The sequence below is a fragment of the Mobula hypostoma genome, chromosome 23, assembly GCF_963921235.1.
Source record: "Mobula hypostoma chromosome 23, sMobHyp1.1, whole genome shotgun sequence".
Taxonomy (NCBI): domain Eukaryota; kingdom Metazoa; phylum Chordata; class Chondrichthyes; order Myliobatiformes; family Myliobatidae; genus Mobula; species Mobula hypostoma.
Window position 1 is genome coordinate 39,929,623 of NC_086119.1, and position 18,638 is coordinate 39,948,260.

General features: G+C 42.8%; 1 protein-coding gene across 1 annotated transcript in view; it reads left to right on the plus strand.

Moving 5' to 3' along the window:
* Positions 1 to 17,626, plus strand: part of vps37d (VPS37D subunit of ESCRT-I) — a 56,349-nt gene extending 38,723 nt beyond the window's left edge. The window contains exon 4 of the mRNA XM_063031973.1: positions 11,730 to 17,626. Coding sequence (XP_062888043.1) covers positions 11,730 to 12,233 — 504 coding nt within the window. The 3' untranslated portion in view covers positions 12,234 to 17,626. The remainder of the gene's footprint in view (positions 1 to 11,729) is intronic.
* Positions 17,627 to 18,638: the final 1,012 nt, after the last annotated feature.

The window sequence follows — 18,638 nt, forward strand, 5'->3', positions numbered from 1 at the left end:
ATTTACTTCTATCAGGATATCAGGTGAAAACAATCCCAGTTTGTCCAAACTACCCTTATAGCTGGTACACTCTGATCCAGACCACGTCCTGGTGAGCCTCTTCTGCATCTTTACCAAGCCTGCACATTCGTTTCATAGTATGGCATCTAGAACTGCACACTATACTCCAAATGTGGCCTAAATAAAGTTTTATATTCACTCAGTGACCACTTTAGTGGAACCCAGTGTGATCTTCTGCTGCTGTAGCCCATCCACTTCAAAGTTGGACATGTTCTGCATTCAGAGATGCTCTTCTGCACACCATTGTTGTAACGTATGGTTGTTTGAATTACTGTCGCCTTCCTGTCAGCTTGAACCAGCCTGGCCGTTCTCCTCTGGCCTCCCTCATTAATGAGGCGTTTTCACAGCAGAACTGCCACTCACTCTTTTTTTGTTGTTTTTCACACCGTTCTCTGCACAAAAATCCCAGGAGATCAGTAGTTTCTGAGATACTCAAACCACCTCATCTGGCACCAACAGTCATTCTACAGTCAGAGTCATTAAGATCACATTTCTTTCCCATTCTGATGTTTGGTCTGAAAAGCAACTGATTTGACCATGTTTGCATTACTAAATTCAACCAAAGCTGGAAGTCATTATGCTGCTTGGAGAGAGGTGTGGCATAAACTCAGTGGCAACTTTATTAAGTACATCTGTACACCTGCTCATTAATGCAAATATCTTATCAGCCAATTACGTGACAGCAAATCAGAATCAGTTTTATTACAAATTTCTAGAGAATTCTGATTCGGAGTTGCTGTCACGATTGGCTGATAAGATATTTGCATAAATGTACAGGTGTACTCAAGTAGCCACTGACTCTATGCCACATATCCCTCCAAGCAGCGTAATGACTTTCAGCCTTAGTTGAATTTAGTAATTACTATTTTTTCCGAAGAGATGTATGTATACAGATATACAAACTAGAAACAGGAATAAGCCACGTGTCCCTTGAGCCTAGCTGACTATTTAAAGCTTTAAAGGTGATCTTTGTTTGTTACATGTACATGGAAAAATAAAATGAAATGCGCCTTTTGCATAAACGACCAGCACAGTTTAGGGGTGCAGTGGGGACAGTCCACAAATGTCGCCATGTTTCTGGTGCCAACATAGCATGTCCAGAACTTATTAATGCTAACCTGCATGTCGTTGGAATGCAGGAGGAAACCAGAGCACCCAGAGGAAACCCACGTGGTCACGGGGAGAATGTACAATCTCTTTACAGACAGCAGCAGGAATAGAACCATGCTTGGGATCGTTGGCGCTGTAAAGCAATGCACTAACTGTGATAAGGTCAAGACTGATTTCCTTGTAAACAAAACACATTCCCTTCTACCTGCCTAATCTTTTGCTCCCTGTTTATCAAGATTCTTATCTAATTCTCCTTTAAAATGTTCAAAAACTCCTGTTTTCTTTTGAGGAAGAAAATTGTAACAGTTTATGATCCTCTGGGGGCGGGGGGTGGAATCACTTCCTCTCTGCCTTAAATGGGTGATCCCTTATTTTGCAACAGTGACTCCTAGTACTAAATACAGGTGCCCCCGTTTTATGAAAGTTTGCTTTACACCACTTCGCTCTTATGAATGACTTACATTAGTACCTGTTTTCGCTAACCGGAAGAAATCCGAAGAGGATTTTCACTTTTTCGAAAAAAGGCGCCCGCTTTAAACTTGTGTTTACCCCGAGAAAGACTACCATGACCGTGAAGCCTTGCGCGGGCAGGTGTGTGCGCATGCGTGTACATGCTGATTTTTTTTTCCGCAGATCGCTTTTTTGGCTAAACCTTCCCGATTCTGATTTTATCTGCTATTTGTTATGATTTGGTAGGTTACTTTTTGGGTCTGGGAACGCTCAAAAATTTTTCCCGTATAAATTAATGGTAAATGCTTCTTCACTTTACGCCATTTCGGCTTACGAAAGGTTTCATAGGAACGCTGTACATTCGGATAGCGGGGGAAACCTGTACTCTCACAGATAAAGCATCCATTATGCATCAGGGTTTTGTATGTTTCAGTTAAGTCCCCTCTCAATGTTTATCTCTAGAGGATAGAAGACTTTCCAATCTTCAGTTGACCTTTGATGCCTGATATAATGGCAAACAATACACTTTCCCAGCTTTTGTATCCTATTGTTCTAATGTTAACTTTTTCCATGGTTGCTGCACCTGCGTACCCTTGAACACCCAATTCCTTAGCTTCTCAAAGCTCTGCAAGCTCTTGCCATTTAGATAATCTTTTTCAGTTTCCCCACCGAAATGGATAATGCAATATTTTACGATGTAATATTCCATTTGCCACACTTTTATTCTTTCCCCATTCACTCGTTCCATTGATGTCTCCTCATGCAGCCGACACAACTTACTTTCCCACCTGTCTTTGCGATTAGTGATTTTAGCTGCCAAATGTTTGGTCCTTGGCCCCTAGGGCTGATCTATGTGGCACTCGCTCCTCTATCCATGCTAATATGGTATCTCTTACACTGAGCTTTTATTTTCCACGATAATCTTTGATGTGACACCTTGTCAAATGCCATTTGGCCATCTGAATACGGTGCATCCACCTGGCTCCCTTTATCACAGCACAAGTTGCTTGTTCCAAGAGCAACAATGAACTGGTCGGACAGGATTTCCTCCTACAACACACACAAAAAATGCTGGTGAACGCAGCAGGCCAGGCAGCATCTACAGGAAGAGGTACAGTCGACGTTTCGGGCTGGGACCCTTCGTCAGGACTAACTGAAAGAAGAGCTAGTAAGAGATTTGAAAGTGGGAGGGGGAGGGGGAGATCCGAAATGATAGGAGGACAGGAGGGGGAGGGATGGAGCTAAGAGCTGGAAAGTTGATTGGCAAAAAGGATACCAAGCTGGAGAAAGGGAGAGGGTCATGAGACGGGAAGCCTGGGGAGAAAGAGAAGGGTGGGGGGAGCCTGGAGGGTGGAGAGTAGGCAAGGAGTTATAGTGAGAGGGACAGGAAGAAAAAAAATATTAAATAAATAAATAAGGGATGGGGTGTGAAGGGGAGGTGGGGCATTAACAGAAGTTAGAGAAGTCAATATTCATGCCATCAGGTTGGAGGCTACCCAGATGGAATATAAGGTGTTGTTCCTCCAACCTGAGTGTGGCTTCATCTTTACAGTAGAGGAGGCCGTGGATGGACATATCAGAATGGGAATGGAACGTGGAATTAAAATGTGTGGCCACTGGGAGAGGTTGCTTTCTCTGGCGGACAGAGCGTTTCTCCTGCAAAGCCACTTTGATTATGCCTAATTACCTTGGATGTGCTCTGAGACAATGCTTTTAATAATAGCTTCCAACTGTTTCCCACTGACAGATGTTGAGCAAACTATCCTGCTTTATTACTTTCCTCCTCCCTCCATCTTTGCATATAGGGGTAGGCAGTATGTAGACTAATTTCATTGTGGTTAGAACTCCTGAGATTGCCCACTATAAATAATGTGGTCATGGGAAACGGTTGCTGGCTTATGGCCTCTTGAAGACACAAATACTTGCAACTGATGGCACCCGAACAGGCTGCCATAAATACACAGAATGCCATTTTAGTGCATGTTTTATGAGCAATTCAACCTCAAAGCCTTTATATTTTAGTACATCCCTTGATCTTTAGATTATAATGCATTAAAAGGAACATTAGTTTCTTTATTTTATTTGATGGGTCCAATCAAACCAATGGAAATTCATTTTTATCAGAATTGGGCTGCATTATGCCTTAATTTATTACCAGTGCAGTCCTATCAGAAATAATACACTTAACTTTGTCACTCTTTCTTCAGCTAATTCTGAACCTGTAAAAGCTGATTAGAAGTTCTGTGCATACATTTCAAATGGGTGCCAAGTCCATCATTTTCTCCCTGAGTTGTCTTCATTGCCTGTTTGTGATTATTAATTACCATTTGAAGTCCAAATGATTATACCACAGCTCATACCAGACCAGCCTTCAATCTTATCGTGGATCCTGCACAAAAGCCGGACGAGAAAAATCAAGTCAAAAAGAGATCAAAAATCTGGAAAACTGAATTTGCGTTGTTCCGAGTGCATTAAAATTTAAAACACAGGCAATCTGCTCAAAGGAATTAGCAATGCTGGGTTATCTCAGAATCCCAAGAGGATTTAGAACAGATGGTATGTGTGGTTATCAGAATTCTCACCTGCCCTGGGTGAGAGAGCACGCTGAATATTTATATACAGAGCTGTACAAAGGGAACAATATCCAAATCCACTCCAAAATAATTAAACGTGGTGAATGGATATGAGCGGACACACAAGGATGTGGCTTCTGCCTCATCCATTTGGCAAGGACATAAACATATGGTTAATGGGGAAGGATTTGCACTGTGGAACACTTTATTGTAACTTGGTGCTCTCTTTATGTTATGATGTACATGAACGTGGGAGCTGTTTTCACACACAAGTGATCCATCCATACAAGCAGCCAGTTAATTTTGTTTCAATTTTTTTTCTTGTTTAGGGAAAGATATTGCTTGCTTTACTGAATGAAATCCCTCCTTCATATTGTGCTTAAGAATTTCTAAAACCTGCTTAATTGTACAAATAACACCAACATTTATCAACCTGAATGGCGCATTTTTTTTGCATCGGAAGTAGGAAGATTGTAAGGGCACCAAGACTTGTACGTTAGTTAGGTTAATACTTCGACGTAGTGTGCAGAACGCTTACTGTACTTTATCAATGAAAATGCTAAATATACTCCAGTGTCTGTTAGAAGATCTGGCTAGGGTAGGATGCAACCTTAAAAAAAATACAACCGAGTCTTCAATCTGCCTGCCAGGTGGTTAAGATCAAACCCTTTGTTTAGAGACAGATCTGTAGAGGTTGCACAGTGACATAGCTAGTAAAACTGTTACCTCACCACTTCGGTGACCCAGATTCGATCCTCACCCCTGATGCTGCCTAAGGTTTACACGTTCTCCTTCAAAACACATGGGTGTACTGCAGAAACCTTGGTTTCTTCTCACATCCCAAGGATGTGTGGGCTAGTAAGTTAAGAGGCCACTCTGAATTACTCTCTGGGAAGAATTCGTAAGAATATAAAACGGGATCAGTGTATGTGGCTGCTTGATATTCAGCATGGGCACAGTGGGCTTTTTAAATTTATCCCCATCCACACTTGTTAATGCCTGGATTTAATTGGAATATTAGTACTTGATGTTTTCCCAAGTTACTTCTTTGTTTGGGCGGAACTTGGTTGGTGTTTCCTGAACAACACAGTCCATTAGAAGCAGGCGGAGACACGAGAGACTGCAGATGCTGGAATATGGAGCAAAAAAAGAGCTGCTGTGAGAGCTCGGTGGGTCAGGCATCTTCTGTGGAGGGAAATTTTCCATCGATGTTCGTATACAAAAGCAGTACAAATGGAACAGTATCCAAATCCACTCCAAAATAATTGAACGTGGTGAATGGATGTGAGACAGCAAACAAGGATGTCGCTTCTGCTTAACGCATTTGGCAAGGACATAAACATGTGGTTAATGGGGAAGGATTTGCACTGTGGGACACTTAATTGTAACTTGGTGCTGTCTTTATGTTATGATGTACATGAACACAGGAGCTGTTTTCACACACAGGTGATTCATACAAGCAGTTAATTTTTTTCATTGGGTTTTTTTGTGTTTAGGGAAAGATACTGTCTGGTTCATTGGAGGAAGTCTCTCCTTCAAATTGTGCTTTTTGGATTTAAAACCTTTCATCAGGATTGGACAGTACAAGGCCTTGACCCAAAACCTCTACTGTCCATTTCCCACCATAGACGCGGCCTGACGCTTGAGATCCTCCAGCGGTTTGTAGGAGCAGGTGTCTGGTGAATGCCCAGCAATATTAGCATCGTTGGCGATATTTCTTTAACATTGCAAGGGCAGGGCAATGCAGAATTAAAGTAAAACATAACAAATTGAAAAGGGATTTTAAAAGTCAATCAATAAAAAAATCAGAAACAAATTAAACCAAACTGAATAAAACTAACAATCTATATGGGGAGAGAAAGTACCCAGGTTTTATAATTGTGTAACATTAAGTTCAACTGTCTGTTTAGATTACTTATCATTTGTGTTATATTAATACAGTATTCCAGACGTGACACAATTTTATTACTTAATATTGTTATTCTTTGGTTTCTAAACTGAAAATTGAATTAAAACGTTGGGCAAGCACATGAATAGGCCAGATGGTCCCTCAAGCCTGCCCCCATCATTCAATATGATCGTGGCTGATCTGTCCCAGGCCTCAACTTCCCTCTGTGTCAGTTATCAATAGTCCTCAATTCCTCAAGCTTCAGCCCCTCAAAGATTTATTTACCTCCTCTTTGACCCAGTGACCTAGCCTCCACAACTCCGTGTGCAGGATTCCAGAGGGTTTGGCTGCAGTCTGTTGGAAGAAGTTACTGTACACCTTCTCTTCGTTATCTATATACCTTTCTGAACTGACTTCATCTACAGGTGTCCCTCCATATGTAATAGATACCAGGCAGCCCTATCGCTCCATTCCATCCACCGTCCAACTGGTTTTCCATAATTTCACGAGGCTGTCAACTGTACCCTTCTCTAATTCCCCTGTCTCCGTCACATACTCCAACCGTACAATCCAATCCCCTTCTCAAGTTGTCCAGTCTTTGGATATTGTGTGCATCTCCCTCTCTTAACCCCTCTGTCGACTATGCCATCAAGTCACATACCTTGCGGCTCTCTTCATAAAGCCACCCACTTCTCTAACTTTTGCCTATATTGAGATTCTCCTCCAAATCCAGTGCGAAGGCTGTAGACCTAGCATCTTTCGATGGCATAATGCCTCTTACCCCACAGGAAAGCACAGTTATTTTCCATTTTCAGTATACTAATTAGAATTTAATATTGCTGCCAGTCAGTCACACAAAGTTAGAGACTGCAGATGCTGGAGGTCTGGAGCAACACACACAATACTGCAGGAACTCAATGGGTCAGGCATCATCTACAGAGGGAAATAAACAGTTAGTGTTTCGGATGGAGACCCTTCATTGTGCAGTCCCGAGTTTCCATTAACCCTGTACTAGGCCACGTGGTTGTATTTGCCTTGGCCTGTCTCACTTAGGAAAACAGAAATCCTTAAAGATCCAGCAAGCTGAATAATTACTTCCGTCGTGTGAAAGTTCAAGAAGCAAATTTGAAGCTTGTTTAAAATTCATGAGGCCCATAATTTGAAATTTTTTAAACGGCATGAGGAACTTTCGAACATCTTGTAATGAATAAGAATCAGATTTATTATCATTGTCTTATATGATGTGGAAGTTGTTTTGCAGCAGTAGGGGAAGTGCAAAGATATAAAAATATTATAAATTGCAAAATTAAACAGATAGTACAGAAATAAAAAGAATAATGAGGTTGTGTTCATGGACGGTTCAGAAATCTGATGGCAGAGGGGAGAAAGATTTTTCTTAATTGTTGGACTATGGGTCTTCAAGCTCCTATATCTCGTCCCTGATGGCAACAACGAGAAGAGGGCATGTTCTGTATAGTGACGATCCTTCGTGGTGGATAGAGTTTTGTCCGCTGTGCCCATACACTGATCTTTAACGGACAGGATAGTCATGTCATATGCCTGCTTCTCAACAATGTAAAAATGTCACTGGCAATCAGCCTCCGAGCTTAACTTTCAGCATGTAAATAGTTTTAGTGTAACAAATAAACCATGGGCATTTTCATATTTTAATGCCCTTTTGGAAACATTACTTGGTTAAAGTCAATGCAGCCGTGATACGCAAAGTTGACATGCAAAGCAAACACAAGAAAGTCTGTAGATGCTGGAAATCCAAAACAATACAAGTACAAAATGCTGGAGGAACTCAGCAGGTCAGGCAGCACCAATGGAAATGAATAAACAGTTGACGTTTCAGGCTGGGACCCTTCTTTGGGATTGAGAGGGAAGGGCAGAGACGCCAGAATAAAAAGGTGGGGGGGGTGGGGAGGGAAGGAGGCCAGCTGGAAGTTGATGGGTGAAGCCAGGTGGATGGGAAAGGTCAAGGGCTGGAGAAGAAGGAATCTGATGGGAGAGGAGTGAACCATGGGAGGAGGGGACGCAGGTGAGAAGGAAAAGGTCAGAGTGGGTAGTGGGAATTTGTTCACTGGAAGGAGAAATCGACACTTATGCCATCAGGTTGGATGCTACTCAGACGGAATATAAGGTGTTGCTCCTCCACCCTGAGGATGGCCTCATTTGGCAGAAGAGGAGGCCACCTTCCTCTTTGACGTGTGCCCGATTAATGCAGTGCAGCGCAGTGTTGGAATGCTGACAATCCACATCTGGCTTTTACGTTCATTACTCTCCTCTCCCACCCCCCCCCCTTTGATTTACCGATGCCTACGTTCTGAGAAGTCTAGCTGGAAGCAAGAGATCACTCCTCTGCAAATGGCAGCCATTTCATGTACAAAGAAGCAGTTCCCTGATACATGAGGAAGCCTAGAAAATATTGTCCATATCCCCACCTGTTGAAGATCTAGTGGATGAAGCTCAGCACCGAAGAAGAAAATTGAAGTCCAATGAACTGAATGAGTAAATCTCCGCTATATATGTTTTCAATTTTCTTGCAGCATATTCTCGAAAAGTTTTTTTTTTTGTGAGCTAGCAGTATGTCATTACAGAAAGCCTTGAGGAGATCGAGACAGTGCTTCACTACCTCAGGAAGTTGTGGTCCACTCTGTCTCTGGTTGCTGTTCTGCAGCAGAAGCCACACGCTGCCTCACTCGACTGCAGAGCGTTTCTGAACAAGGCCGTGAAACTCAGTTTATTTCTTCCACCGTGTTTTACACAGGAAATGCTTTCCCCTCCCCCAGCTTGCTCGAATGCATCGTGAGTTGCTGACTGAAAGGATGCAAACGCTGCAGAACGTTCCGGTAAACTGGACATCTACCAGGCAGCTCGGAATACTTACTGCAGGGTTCAAATGCCATTTTTGGGCAGGTACCGTTGTTAAAGGAGTTCCTTAAGGGAAATCCTTTGTTTTCTCCCCATCTGCCTATTCAATCCAGTTGGCTCCTAATTGGTACCTGTAATGGTTTAGCAAGTCATTCAGTTGGATTGCACAAGCACATGACTGAAACTGGCCTGACCATCTGGTAGTGACTGGACTTGGATGGCATACGTGCACTGTGCTCCTCAATGACACTCTAATGCAGGGGTCCCCAACCTTTTTTATGCCAAGGACCAATACCATTAAGCAAGGGGTCCGTGGATCCCAGGTTGGGAACCCCTGAACGAGGGGGTTGTGTGCAAAGTGGGAGAACTGTCTTGCAGACTGTGACAGATATTATGCAGATATGAATGCGGAAACATTTCAGCAGGAAGAACGGGGTGTTGTAATGTAGACCGGGTGGTCCAATTGTAATAAAACAGTACGGGAACTGTGGGTGTATACTAGTCTAAGTCACTGAATGTTGCAGGGTAGTTTTAGAAAGCTTGTGGAATCCTGGGCTTCACAAACAGAAGCAGAGACAATGAAACAGATTTGGTTGAACCTCTTTAAACATTGATCAGACACTCTTTTCATTTCAGGCCTTAGAGAAGCTAAGAAAAGAGTTGCTAAAATGAGGTATTTCAGGGATGATGTATCTTAGAAACATAGAAACATAGAAAATAGGTGCAGGAGTAGGCCATTCGGCCCTTCGAGCCTGCACCGCCATTTATTATGATCATGGCTGATCATCCAACTCAGAACCCAGCCTTCCCTCCATACCCCCTGACCCCTGTAGCCACAAGGGCCATATCTAACTTCCTTTTAAACATAGCTAATGAACTGGCCTCAACAGTTTGCTGTGGCAGAGAATTCCACAGATTCACCACTCTCTGTGTGAAGAAGTTTTTCCTAACCTCGGTCCTAAAAGGCTTCCCCTCTATCCTCAAACTGTGACCCCTCGTTCTAGACCTCCCCAACATCGGGAACAATCTTCCTGCATCTAGCCTGTCCAATCCCTTTAGGATCTTATACGTTTCAATCAGATCCCCCCTCAATCTTCTAAATTCCAACGAGTACAAGCCCAGTTCATCCAGTCTTTCTTCATATGAAAGACCTGCCATCCCAGGAATCAATCTGGTGAACCTTCTTTGTACTCCCTCTATGGCAAAGATGTCTTTCCTCAGATTAGGGGACCAAAACTGCACACAATACTCCAGGTGTGGTCTCACCAAGGCCTTGTACAACTGCAGTAGTACCTCCCTGCTCCTGTACTCGAATCCTCTCGCTATAAATGCCAGCATACCGTTCGCCTTTTTCACCGCCTGCTGTTGTATTGCTTCCCCTGAGCACAGAAGCTGAGAGGAAATTTGCTGTACAAAAACTTACATGTGATAAATGGAGAAAAATTATTCTACTAGCCGAGGAGTCAAAGGCCAAGAGTTAAGTTTTAAAAGTTCCAAGGTACAAGGAAGCATTTTTTAAATATAGTGCAGATTCTCTTGTGACTTTTGAAAAGGAACTAGATAAACATAAAAAAAATAAGCCTTAAGTGTTACTATATCCACTAATAAATCTGAAATGCATACGGACAGTACTGAGAGAAATGGTAACCTCATTGTGTTCCCAGAGTAGCAATGCAGAAGCCTCAATAGATGATCTACTTAAATCTCACCTTGGAATCTGCACAATTCAAACTTGGAATGAAAAAGTTAGCATCGGTTAATAAATTAAATTTGGAATTTAAAAAAAAAGCTAGCTTCAGTAACAGTAACCAAAAGCTCCCATTGTAAAAGCTTACTTGGTTTACCCGTGCCCTTCAGGGAAGGAAATCTGCCATAATTGTCCGTCTCCAACTCTATTTGCCTCCAGACCTAATGATGTGGTCTTGTCACACAGGGCGGGGGGGGGGGGGGCAATGAAATATGCACTTGCCAATGGTGTGCAGATCCAGTGAAGCAAGAGGTATATTCACCAGAGAGTAAACCAATTAACAGCACTTGATTTATTTATTGTCGTGCACAGCACGGCTGCGCTCTGACCGTACCGCTGTGGCAATGTGTGGAAATGTATTTCAATGCCAGAAGCACAGCGACATCATAAGCAGCCCTAACAGTGCACTTGACTTGGCTGTTACATTTTGACCTGATGATAGCCCATGTACTGAGCTTATTCGCTTCTCACTGATGATCCTGATCTTTTATTGGCCTGTATTCAGAGGAGATTGCTGAGGCATCTGTTAAATCCTGTGATACCCTGTTGCACTGCAAAACTCTGGCACAGTATTAGGACCTAGAGTCAAAGAAAAGTACAGCACCGAAACAGGCCCTTTGGCCCATCTCGTCCATGCCGAACCAGTTAAACTGCCTACTCTCATTGACCTGCACTGGGACCATAGCCCTGCCAAGTATATACCTATCCAAGCTTCTCTTAAAAGTTGAAATCGAGCTCACATGCACCACTTGAGCTGGCAGCTGGTTCCACACTCTGGCGGCCTTCTGAGTGAAGAAGTTTCCCCTCATGTTCCTCTTAAACATTTCATCTTTCACCCTTAACCCATGATCTCTAATTGTAGACCTTCCCAACCTCAGTGGAGAAGCCTAAACCCTCTTTGGCCACCAGATCTCGATCAGACTTGGGGGAGAGCTTTCAGGGACTTTTCTTCTGATCATAGTGTGTTTTGGGGTCTACCTTGCTCCAGGTTCAGAGTTTATAATGAGATTATTTTTTTTCTTTATAGGAAATCACCGACACATTCTTGGCTGGTAAGATGTCACTGGAGAGCTTCCTGCAGAGGTTCCACAGGACGAGAAAACTTTGCCACGTGAGGAAAACTCAGGTGGAGAAGCTGCAGGAGCTAATTAAAAAGGACAAACGGAGTCAGCAGCGGTTAGTGCAGCAGAGGGTAGAGCAGCGAACAGCCTCCCAAAACGCCCCCGCCAACCTGAGAAATGGACCTGTGCGCCACATGCTACATCAGCGTCAGGGCTTCAAGCCTGCCATCGTTCTGACCTCGGAGACCACGAGTCCATTCCCTGCATCTTCGCCTGTTCCTCAGAGCAAGAACCTGCCTCCGCTCAGCCTGCGTGACCACCAGCCTGCAGCCTCGCAGCCTGGCACTCCCCTCGTACCCCAGGCAGTTCGCTCAGGCCTGCGTTTGTTCGGCCAGATTTCTTTCTGGACCCCTCGGCCATTTAAGATTCAGAGGGAGTACCCTGTGCAGAAGCAACCACCCTACCGATAGGAGCGTGCACAGGCCTTCCAAATATTGTTCTATGCAAGTCATTGCAGATGGGGGAACAACAGAATTACACACTACAGGCAAAACCCGCATCTAACGTACCTTGTCGGGTGAGGAAGGAGAAAGCAATTAGCTGGAAGACAGTCTTTGAGTAAGAGTCAGTGGAGGAGAAATGGATTTTCATTTTGGGATCTCGGATTGCTCCTGAGTGTGTTTGCAAGATAAGAGGTAGAATCCTGATGCGGTATTTAGCAATAGTTGTTCAAAGGACCGACACCGTCTGATTAAATGAACAATGTCTCTTCGTAAGTGGTTAATTGTAGAATTTGTCATGAAGGAATATTTCAAACTCCCCCTTTATAGTGGTGGATTTTCTAGTTTTAGTTCCAGAGGATCATTCTCTGGAAATGTATCCACCTTCCATGAGGAGGCACAGACTGGTCTGGGTTGTACAATCCATGAATGTTATTGAGCATCTGGGAGACTTGAAGAATTGTGTTAATTATCCGCTTTGTGATGTAGCCAGTGGAATGAGTAGCCTGAAAATGAAGGTCGGTCTGACCTGTCTTGCTCACAGGTACGAGTTTCCTTGCATGAAAGATAAACGTGGGTGAGAAACTGGATGACTTCACTTCGATCCAATTGGGTCAGTATTGCTTTGCTACAGCTCAGTTCTGACTGGATCTGGAGCTGTTCTGGATAACGGCCGATGAGGCTGAGATGAGAACTCTCAGACATGATCCTACATGGATCAAGGCATCATCTCCTGAAATATCTGCCTCTGGTGATCATAAGAAAGGTTAAACACAGCTCTTGAATGCAGTCTCTGGCAATTAATTCAATGGTGGGAATTTCCCCTCGAGTAGAAGTCAATAGGACTTATCTTGGAGGTAACCGATCTGACGTGAAAATGGCCTCCAAGTGTGGGAGTAAATAGAATCATTGAACATGACAGCACAGAAACAGGCCCTTCAGCCCATCTAGTCTGTGCTGAACCTTTAATCTGCCTAGTCCGATTGGCCTGCACCCAGAGCATAGCCTTCCATACCCCTTTCATCCATATACCTATCCAAATTTCGCTTAAATGTTGAAATCGACCCTGCGTCCACCGCTTATGCTGACAGCTGGTTCCACACTCTCACCACCCTCTGAGTGAAGAGGTTCCCCCTCATAAAACTTCCCCCCCCCTTTGTAATTACTACGCTAGTGTTCATTTGGTGCTATGTGTCTGAAAGGAAATAGGTTACATTAATTCCTCAGAGTTATTTTTTTATCTGCATGTGTCTCATGCATGAAAAGAGCAAGAAGTGTACATGTAAACAAGCAGACTTTGAACAATTTGGCATAAATTTTTTTTTTAAGTCTGCTGTTCCACCTGCTTTTGCCAATTCCTGTTCATTGTTAATGCTGGAACTGAGTATGCAACTCCTAATTGACAATTACTTGTCCAGCAAATAATCCTGCTGCCTGACCTATAATGATCCACAATCTAGTAGCTGAGATGTGTGCCGTATGTAAATGTCACTGTCATGGATTTAAAACCATATTGAGAAAAATAGAAATCAAGTCACTGACATGCAAGTTATAAGCAGTTACAATTTCCCTTGTGAATGATTTCAACAAATTACAAGAGGCAGCACTTGACCTGCATTTACTGCATATTGAGATCAGCTCTGTTAAAGAGATGGGCCAGGTTAGTAAAACACTAGATTGCTTTGAGAAATGTAACACACGATTTAAAAGTTAATGCAAATGTCAATAAAATTAAGCCACTCATTAAGTTCACAGCCAGTTTCAAACTTGTATTAGCTTCTATATGGAATTAATAATTTGAGCAATTACATTTATCTGGCTGCTTCTTGGCTCCATACCAGTAGGTGTAAGAATAAAGTATACAGATATTAGGGTTTGAACGTGTCCTGTTTCAGCCTTGAACTCAAAGTTATTCCTACTAGGACTTGCAATAAGGTTTCTGACTTTGAGCAGTCCAATGGATTGAGTCCTGCTGGAAATTGAATGGAATTAACTCTCGGTGATACTTCTCCATTAGCAGACATAGATTAGTAAATGACCTTACCGCTTGATTAAAAGGCTAGGGAATCCCAGGAAACAAGATAACAATGTATTAAAATTCCTCATCCTTTAGTGTAGGTTGTTTCAGGATTCCTCCCCCAACCCTTCCAAATCACATTCAATTACAATCTACACAAACTGGACTTACTCAAGCAGCATATAAGCAACCAGATTTTGTTTGTCATTTGCTGAGAACACTACCACTCACCTTCATGGAATACTTTATGCCTAGCTAAGATGTCTTATCTTTACATAGAAGTCATAAGATAGAACAGTTCATGAACAGTTACTGCCCCTCAACCATCAGGCTCTTGAACAAAAGAGGAGAACTACACTCATCTATTGAGATGTTCCCACAATCAGTCTCACTTTAAGACCATAAGACAAAGGAGCAGAAGTTGGCCATTCGGCCCATTGAGTCTGCTCTGCCATTTTATCATGAGCTGATCCAATCTCCCATTTAGTCCCAATCCCCCGCCTTCTCACCTATCAATCTCTGCCTTAAATACACCCAATGACTTGACCTCCACTGCCGCCCGTGGCAACAAATTCCACAGATTCACCAACCTCTGGCTGAAAAAATGTCTTCGCAGCTCTGTTCTGAATGGGCGCCCTTCAATCCTTAAGTCATGCCCTCTCGTACTGGGACGCTTTATCGTGTTATTTCATGTTGTCATTACTTATTACTATTTATTTATATTTGCATTTACACAGTTTGTTGTTTTCTATGCTCTACTTGCTCTTTCATTGATCCTTTTGTAGTTATTATTCTATGGATTTGCTGAGTTCCCGAGGGATAAAGAACCTCAGGGCTGTATGTGGTGACAGATATGTACTCTGCTAATAAAATTTACTTAGAACTTTAGAATGTTTGTTGAAGGCCTGGGTTTAACCAGTGGTTTTCTAACTCAGCCACAAGCATGCCAACAGCTAAGGCTAGCTACTGTTCAGAAAGATAAATTTCAAGCTTTCAGGATGGATAACATAACATTTAATTTACAAGTATTGGATTTGCTTCACAGGATGCTAAACTAAAGAGTGCAGAGGCTAACGCAGCAGTCAGCATGAATTTAAAATTACTGGGTTCCAACCCATTAATCCTCTGGAATTCTCTGAGGAGGGAATTACTGAACCAAATTGATAGGGAAATATAATATATTTAGATTTTCAGGAGTTCCTTACTAGTATGAGGCTGTTAAGAATGGTTAAGCATCATGGAACAAATAAATTGAATTTAGTATTGGATAGAAAGGAAGATGCTGAGATCTTGGAAGGAAGAAGCTTCTCTGGAAGCAGTATTGCATCCACGATGGTTTATTATGGGTGCCATTCAAAGATCAAAAGTTCAAAATACATTTATTATCAAAGTACACGTGTCACCATATCCTGCCCTGAGATTCATTTTCATAAAAAAAATACAGTAGAATCAATGAAAAACTACACACAAAGACTGATAACCAACATGGAAAAGAAAACAAACAGTGCAAATACAAAAAAAAGAATAAATAGCAAGTAAATAATACCGAGAACATGATTTGTAGAGTCGTTGAAAGTGGTTCAGTTGTGGAATCAGTTCAGCGTTGAAGTGAGTGAAGTTATCCACACTAGTGTGGGCATGTGGCCAAGTGGTTAAGGCATTGGACTAGCAACCTGAAGGTCGTGAGTTCGAGCCCCAGCCGAGGCAACACATGTTGTGTCCTTGAGCAAGGCACTTAACCACAGATTGCTCTGCGATGACACTGGTGTCAAGCTGTATGGGTACTAATGCCCTTCCCTTGGACAACATCGGTGTTGTGGAGAGGGGAGACTTGCAGCATGGGCAATTGCTGGTCTTCCATACAACCTTGCCCGGGCCTGCGCCCTGGAGAGTGAAGACTTTCCGGGCACAGATCCATGGTCTCGCAAGACTAACGGATGCCTTTTCTTAAATTTTTTTTGTCCACACTGGTTCAGGAGTCTGATGGTTGAACTGGATTGCAGTATTTTTGCTAGGAGAGTGCATCCCATGTACAAGTTTCTGACACCTGTTGCTGTCATCAAGCTAACTTCGAAGAGATAAATAGCCTTCACATATATCGGAAATACCTAAGAGTCATTTGGATAGTTTAACAATTATTTCCTTGATGTCCCATATTTCAGTGTCTCCAATTATCAAATCTGGAACCATGGTTTGATCTCAACCATAGCTCATTGCTTCTCAAATCGTATTCTTAATTTGGTTACCTCGCCATTGAAGGAAAGGAGGCAGATGTTAATGCAAAGTTTCCGCTGGTTACCATTGTACCAATGCTGACCAAAACTAAGCGTTAAAATGCTAAGACTAACATGTCACACTGAAGCAAAGCTGAACTTCAGAAAACACTTTTGGGAATCTATTCAAAAACCTTAATAAATAATTTTAAAAAACACTCCCTCCCCCACCATGTATTGGATACAAAGCTCAGCCTTTGTGCAATCAGCTGATGGCATGTTAATTAACTCTTCGGGGAAAAAAAACAAAGTTTCAACATTTGATTAGGAATGTGGTTGCGCTGCTGACTGACCTCAGATGTATATGGAACAAAGTGTTTAATATATGCAAAGGAAAGGCTGGGAAGTTCTGGGGATAGGGAGAAGGCAACAGCCCAAGTAGAAGGTATCAATTCCAAAGAAGTAGCATACAAATTAGCCAGAGAAAGTGGCTCACCTGAGGACTGGGAGAAATTCAGAGTTCAGCAGAGGAGGACAAAGGGCTTAATTAGGAAGGGGAAAAAAGATTATGAGAGAAAACTGGCAGAGAACATAAAAACGGACTGTAAAAGCTTTTATAGATATGTAAAAAGGAAAAGACTGATAAAGACAAATGTAGGTCCCCTGCAAACAGAAACAGGTGAATTGATTATGGGGAGCAAGGACATGGCAGACCAATTGAATAATTACTTTGGTTCTGTCTTCACTAAGGAGGACATAAATAATCTTCCAGAAATAGTAAGGGACAGAGGGTCCAGTGAGATGGAGGAACTGAGCGAAATACATGTTAGTAGGGAAGTGGTGTTAGGTAAATTGAAGGGATTGAAGGCAGATAAATCCCCAGGGCCAGATGGTCTGCATCCCAGAGTGCTTAAGGAAGTGGCCCAAGAAATAGTGGATGCATTAGTGATAATTTTTCAAAACTCGTTAGATTCTGGACTAGTTCCTGAGGATTGGAGGGTGGCTAATGTAACCCCACTTTTTAAAAAAGGAGGGAGAGAGAAACCGGGGAATTATAGGCCGGTTAGCCTAACGTCGGTGGTGGGGAAACTGCTGGAGTCAGTTATCAAGGATGTGATAACAGCACATTTGGAAAGCGGTGAAATGATCGGACAAAGTCAGCATGGATTTGTGGAAGGAAAATCATGTCTGACGAATCTCATAGAATTTTTTGAGGATGTAACTAGTAGAGTGGATAGGGGAGAACCAGTGGATGTGGTATATTTGGATTTTCAAAAGGCTTTTGACAAGGTCCCACACAGGAGATTAGTGTGCAAACTTAAAGCACATGGTATTGGGGGTAAGGTATTGGTGTGGGTGGAGAATTGGTTAGCAGACAGGAAGCAAAGAGTGGGAATAAACGGGACCTTTTCAGAATGGCAGGCGGTGACTAGTGGGGTACCGCAAGGCTCAGTGCTGGGACCCCAGTTGTTTACAATATATATTAATGACTTGGATGAGGGAATTAAATGCAGCATCTCCAAGTTTGCGGATGACACGAAGCTGGGTGGCAGTGTTAGCAGTGAGGAGGATGCTAAGAGGATGCAGGGTGACTTGGATAGGTTGGGTGAGTGGGCAAACTCATGGCAGATGCAATTTAATGTGGATAAATGTGAAGTTATCCACTTTGGTGGCAAAAATAGGAAAACAGATTATTATCTGAATGGTGGCCGATTAGGAAAAGGGGAGGTGCAACGAGACCTGGGTGTCATTATACACCAGTCATTGAAAGTGGGCATGCAGGTACAGCAGGCGGTGAAAAAGGCGAACGGTATGCTGGCATTTATAGCGAGAGGATTCGAGTACAGGAGCAGGGAGGTACTACTGCAGTTGTACAAGGCCTTGGTGAGACCACACCTGGAGTATTGTGTGCAGTTTTGGTCCCCTAATCTGAGGAAAGACATCCTTGCCATAGAGGGAGTACAAAGAAGGTTCACCAGATTGATTCCTGGGATGGCAGGTCTTTCATATGAAGAAAGACTGGATGAACTGGGCTTGTACTCGTTGGAATTTAGAAGATTGAGGGGGGATCTGATTGAAACGTATAAGATCCTAAAGGGATTGGACAGGCTAGATGCGGGAAGATTGTTCCCGATGTTGGGGAGG